Genomic DNA, 6,413 nt, shown 5'->3' with positions numbered 1-6,413 from the left:
CTCTCACCTTGCCAAGAGTCCGAGTCAGCAGGCGCTGTACCTTGCTCCTCCTCCTAGCCATGGACCCCTGCAGGTAGAATGGATCTGCTCTCCTGTCCGTGCATAGTGCAGGCCTTGCAGCGGTTGCCAACTGTAAGCCCAGCCAGGGGAGTTTGGGAGGCCCGAGCAGGTATGAGCAGCCTACCCCCAGCACTCCTCTCTCTCACTATGCCACCCGTTCACCTCTCCTTCCTTACACCTCCCCGTCTATCCCCCTTTCCTTCTTTAAAAACTCCCTAAACCCTTCCACAGCTGTCATCACCTCCTGCCCCTGCCCCCCTCCATACCCACTTTTTATTGCCATAGTTTAACACCCTCAAACCATTCTACACAGGGAGCAGCTGTGCCTTGCCAAACAGAAATGTACAGTATTACAGCACTGGGCTTATTTGTGTAGCACTGCCATGGCTGGCTCACCTTACACGCTCATCTCAATAAGCCATTTTGTAAATGGAGCAGAAAGAGGTACTCCGGATGTTCTTGCTTCTCTTTCTCTCAGGAAGGTTGTTAAGCCTTAGTTGTGACACTTCAAGGACCCTCCTAACGTCTCCCTGCTGTATAAAATGGCCAGATTCATATCAGGTTTTAATGGAGCGGCAGGAAAACAATCTCATTCACGACCGCGCACACGTCTAATTTCTGACATCCGCAGGAAAAAGGGGTGGCATTTTCGGGAGAGGCAGCTGCAGATTGCTCACATTAATTATGTACCGATTTTCAATAATGCATCAATTTGCTTACCCACCACAGAAACCTGGTACCGTGGCAACAGAGGTAATCACTTGTTCAAAGTCACTCGAGCTGTATGCATTAGTACAGATATGCAGGGCCTTTTCCATCCTCACACAAATTCAAGCAGTTTATCAGGTGTAGAACACGACACTGTACTGTGGGTAGCATTTAGAAACAAGTATCCTTCATTTTACAAGGGGCCACATCATGGCACAGTGAAGACACTGCACAATACTTAACTGTTTCCTCCAGGAGAGAACTGTGGGAGGAAACTGAACTGAGGCAGAGATAATTCGCATTTTGGGAAATACCCAGTAAAGGCACTGACCTTCCTCTCAGGGTATTATGGGACCCTGATACACCATCACATATACGGTACAGTAGGTGTTATTATGAAATGATGTGAAAGACACAATGAGCTGTCCTCCAACCCCCCCCCCCCCCCCCCCCCCCCCCAACCAGTGGTAAATTCTCAAAACATTAGAAAAAGTCCAAGTTGAAACGTCCCCTGGCACACAGGTAATTTCCTTTGGAAGCCAAAAGTTTATTTATAACAGAAATCACTATTCAATGGCCAGAAGGGAATGTCATTGAAAATATCAACATCTAATGCCATACCTCTGTATCACAGTATGATTTCAGTTCATGACAGGTTTATTTCGTAACTTCCGGGCTGCAATTACAAAATGAGACACCACGGTCATAAAACGAGGAACAGAAAGAGTTTGAGGACCATGTTTATTATAACACCCTTCCCACAATGCTTTGCCTCTCACTTATGTACCCGAGCTGCCTCTGAAACCACTCCCTTTCTCCCTACACAGCTGGGAGTAGGAGTGGCTATACGTGCAGTCAGGCATCCAGAGCAGCAGGGGGAGACAAACCTACAACTCTCCTTCCTTTTCAAAGCAGCACTGAGAGACAAACCGCAGACAGCGTAACTGGCTCCTGAAGACAGTAATGGTGCTGCTCCAGATGACGTGTGTGTCAAACAACACAAGGGAGCTGAAAAGGTATTTGAGCTAAAATCCCACACTTGTAAATCATCATGACTGGGCTGGCTCTAACAGTGGCTGGGGGTGGTCTAGACTGAGAAAACTGGGGCGAATGGATTATAGCAAATCCGGCAGGAGAAGGGGGGGGGGGTGAGCATACTGCAACACAGCCTGGAAGGAAAGAGACCGGCTGACTGACTGGTTCCCAGCCCTGTTCCTGGAGATGTACCATCCTGTAGGTTTTTGCTCTAAACCTAACAAAGCACACCTCGTTTAAGAGCTGGAGATCATGTTGAGCTGCAAAAGAGTAGAAACACACACTGCCACAGCAAGCAGGGGTGGCTGTACTCAGTGTTGGGATTTTCCTCTGACAATACAAATCTAGCCCTGCTCACTACCCCATCGACTGACCTTGAAGGAGGGGTGGAAAGTCCAGGGGTCAGAATGTAGAAGTCCTACCATGTGTTTCTTCCCCTCCATTAACTCAGCCAGCTGATTTCACTAATTAGTTCTGAAGAATGGCCGATGAATTGTGCTAATTAGCAAATTGAGGCGATTGTAACAAAATACTGGGGATGACCTTCGCTTTCTGAACTTGGATTGCTGACCTCCGGTTTGAAGTTGTAGCTAATGTCATATTTTCTGAAGCTCTAACAGAAGTACCACAGAGACACGCAGGGCTGTGGCTAACTCCTCCAAAGGGGAATGGGCAATAATGAGACTTTTGATGCCGAGGCAGTATGTAGAGGAGCACTGGGGGTGTAGGCAACAGGGTGACGGACATCCTCCTCATCCAATCCAAGAAGAGGTCATGTTTTAAGACTCTTACGTCTTCATTCAAATCCAGGTACAAAGACTTAAGACACACAAAAAAAGTCAAAAATAAAAACAATTCCTTCCATACAGTTTGCTTGTACACGTATGAGAAACGAACAAACAGTGCTTCGAGGCCACTTAGAGATATATATATATATATATATGTGTGTGTGTGTGTGTGTATATATATATATACACAAGACCCCTTATTGGGGATGATTAGTATACGCTGTGGGTATTTCATAGGCTTTTTAAATACACATTAAAATGTTTAATACAGAGAAACACTGAACCGCTACAGAAGAGTAATGCTGCATATCATACACAGGTGTGTGCTGTATGATTATTCTGGACCAATGGAGCTCGTCGTGGGAGAGAAGTCCCACAGTCCTTCATTTCCGGCAGGTTAATTCCAGACAAATGGGCTGAAGGGTGGGGGGGTGTGGGGTGGGGGAGGGGAGGAACATTCCCCCCACCCACTGCACCCATAGTCAGAAGTTGGTTTCGAGTGACCACAAAATCTGTGGGCCGACTCTATTAGCCACCCCCCCCCCCCCCTTTCAGTCAATGCAGTAGTCGATACAAGTTTCTTTCTTGATAGCAAAAAAAAAAAAAAGATTAGCTACAACATTCACAGATGCAGAATGCTCTAAATACACTGAAACGCATGGCTATTTTTGATTTACAATTCCAGGCCAGATGGACGGACGGATACTTTTTGGAATCAAAAAGAATGAAAGAAGAAATTTAAAACATACCAAAGTAATTTTTTTCCCTCATGATCCCTTTAGTGAAAAACAAAAAACAAAAAAAATAAACGGTCTCCCGGGCGATGGGCTGTGGGGAGCGGGGGCGGAGCTCGCGATAAGAATGAGGGTAAATGAGACGCTGGATAATTCCCTCTCCTCTTTAGTGATGGTCAATAGTACATTCTGCGGCAGCAACGTGCCTTTGTCGTTTGTCGTTTGTCATGTGCCGTTGCCCCGCCCCCTCCCCCACCCCCACCCCCACCCCCACCCCCATCCCCATCCCGCTGTTGTGGATTGGGAGGCCACGGCCTGGGGACGCGGACGGGCGAGTCCTCAGGACTTGTTCTCGTCGTACAGGTCCAGCGTAGCCTGAATGTCGGGAAGCTCCATCTCGCACACCACGCTCCGCGGCGACAGGGACGTCCGGTTGAAGAAATGGCCGCCTGGAAGAAAAAAAAAAAAAAGATAAATAAGACGTCTGACCATTACCACGCGATAAACATACATTGACACGCAACATATACACTTCGCTCGGATTCGTTTTCAAAATTAAATGAATATCTTCATCCATATCTAACAGAAATATGCTAGTTTTCCAGCATTTGTGTGCAAGTTAACAAGAAAAACATTTATTTTCTACCTTGTGTGGCCCAACAGGAAGTGGGAGTAGGAACGTGCATTTCCCCAGGAAGTGGTAATGTTACATCCACTTCATGATGTGGAGACAAACAGCAAATGGCACGGAAATACAAACTTCTGTTTGTGCATCAAACCCAAGCAACAAGAAAAAAACCACAGTCTTTCTGGCCTGTGCAAATCATCATACCTGTATTGTGACTGTTGTTTTCAGTATTGTTTAGTGTTTTGTGAACTGTCCTGGGACAGCAGACTGACTGGTAAGTCAAGGCCAGTGTAGGAAAGAAGTGTACCCCCTGCTTCAACCTGTGGGAGTTGTGTTTTGTTTCATTCAACTGTTTATAATACTGAGAACTGACATAGACATCACTCTTGTTTCTCTTAAGAGTGAAAGAAGAGTAAAGTCTATATGAATCCTGTAGTGGATAGAGCAAGCTAGTATTGTCAACCACTGACAAGTATGACCTAATCAGACCAAACACTGCCCTCTAGTGGCTGCTGGAGCACTCGTCCTGTTAATGCAGTGCACAGATGGGTCCCACAGTCCGGTGTCAGGTCCAGGCCACGTCCAAAAAATTGCTTACCCACTATTGAGTTGAATACGAGTCACGTATATTTGATGAGAGAGTTGTTACGTAGGCAAAATTTTCTCTAAATGTAGTGTACTCAAAATCCCAGGATGATATACTTATTTCTGGGGTTTTGCAGAGTGTATCAGGAGCGCACATTTCAGGAAATAAACAACCAATTTGGTCCCACAAATATGATGCACAGCTTCATTTTAAAAACGAGGCACAGCTTTGCTTTAGTTCTCCTTCAGTAATAACACAGGAGCATGGTCATGCAAGGGCAGAATGCCTTAGGACACTTGCGCAGTACGGTCGGAAATGAGTATGGAGGATCTTTTTACATACTGTCCATTGGGCACTAGAAAGTAGTAAGAGTATGCTTTCTAGACAGTACATACTAGAAGGATGCAGCCATTTTCTTTTACGTCACCCCTAATTTAAAGTTTCCATTAAGTGAAGAGAGAAAATGTGCCACCTAGTGGCCAACAAACATTACAGCAACTATTCACCTCAAATATTATTGCATAAGGCATTCACATACAAATGAAGCAATTACAACACAAGAATAACAACTGATTTAAATGAAAACTTAAAAGTGTGTTTAATTGAAAGTTACACACAGGCTCTGACAAATGTACACTGATCAGCAGGGTCAACAAGAGCAAATAATCACTGGACACAAACATAAAAGTGGTGTTTTAAGAGTTTTAATTCCTTAAATCGTCTTGTACCAATTTTCTAAAAAATAAGAAGAAAATCACTCTGCGTATAGAAATGGAGTACAGAAAAAGTAGCTAAAACAAGAAAAATCTCAAAGCGAAGTTCCAGAAGACAGTATATGGATCAGTGCATTTACAGGGTTCTTCAATCCAACTCAATACTGCAAGAGAAGAGATGGAAGCCATTTCAAATGCCTTAAAAACACATTGCTGTAAATATAAAGGTGGGAGGAGTCCTAAATACACATTTCTCTTAAATCTTCACTAGTTTGTAAGGCAAACTAACTTCAACTATTAATGGAATTCATTAATGGAAATTATTCATTTTGGTAAAAACAGCAAAGACTGTCACAAATGTGACATACACATACAATCTGTACATTTTCACAGCGCAAGAGACTGAATAAAATACTGCATGCATTAGAGGGGTGAGATGTTACATCTACAGTATGCAACTGCTCTTACACGGAGTCTGAGCGTACTGTTGGGGACGGAGGGAGGGCAGGGAGGGGGGGGGTACTCACTCGGTGGCGGAGAAGCTGACGGTGGCTTTGATGATCATGTAGCAGAAGGTGAGGGCACTGAGCAGGCCGAAGCTGGCGATTATAAACCACTCCTCTGTCAATAAAACAAAGGAGGCGGTCACTTTGGGGGGGGGGGGTGCGGGGGGGGTCCGCCGGAGAGAGCGTCCTCCTCACACAGACAGCCAGCTGAGCGCAGAGACAGGACAGCGGAAAGACCCACATTCCCCCCCCCCCCCCCCCTGCAGAACGAAAGGATGGAAGGAGGTCCACGGCAAGCAGGACCACGACAGGCTGGAGAGCAACACACAGGTACACCTGCTGCAAAGGACAGGTATACATGCACAGAGCTGTACAGAGGACAGGTATACCTGCTGTACACAGGACAGGTATACTGGAACACACGTGTACAGAGGACAGGTATATCTGTAAACACCTGAGAGGACAGGTATACCTGTACAGAGGACAGGTAGGCCTGCATAAACCTGTACAGAGGACAGGTAGACCTCCATACACCTGTACAGAGGACAGGTAGACCTCCATACACCTGTACAGAGGACAGGTAGACCTCCATACACCTCTACAGAGGACAGGTAGACCTCCATACACCTGTACAGAGGACAGGTAGACCTCCATA

General features: G+C 45.7%; 1 protein-coding gene across 3 annotated transcripts in view; it reads right to left on the bottom strand.

Annotated features, from left to right (window-relative positions):
* Positions 1-3,605: 3,605 nt before the first annotated feature.
* rnf130 (ring finger protein 130) overlaps positions 3,606-6,413 on the bottom strand; it is a 50,946-nt gene continuing 48,138 nt past the window's right edge. For 2 of the 3 annotated variants that reach the window (XM_035409711.1, XM_035409713.1), the window contains exons 9-10: positions 5,780-5,873; positions 5,113-5,416 (exon numbers count right to left, since the gene is read on the bottom strand). In XM_035409711.1, coding sequence (XP_035265602.1) covers positions 5,401-5,416; positions 5,780-5,873 — 110 coding nt within the window. In that variant the 3' untranslated portion in view covers positions 5,113-5,400. Of the gene's footprint in view, positions 3,775-5,112; positions 5,417-5,779; positions 5,874-6,413 lie in introns of those variants that run through there. The other variant, XM_035409714.1, reaches the window with a different exon arrangement.

This window comes from Anguilla anguilla, chromosome 3, assembly GCF_013347855.1.
Source record: "Anguilla anguilla isolate fAngAng1 chromosome 3, fAngAng1.pri, whole genome shotgun sequence".
Lineage (NCBI taxonomy): Eukaryota > Metazoa > Chordata > Actinopteri > Anguilliformes > Anguillidae > Anguilla > Anguilla anguilla.
Note: the sequence above shows the minus strand (reverse complement) of the source record. Positions and strands in the feature narration are given on the sequence as shown.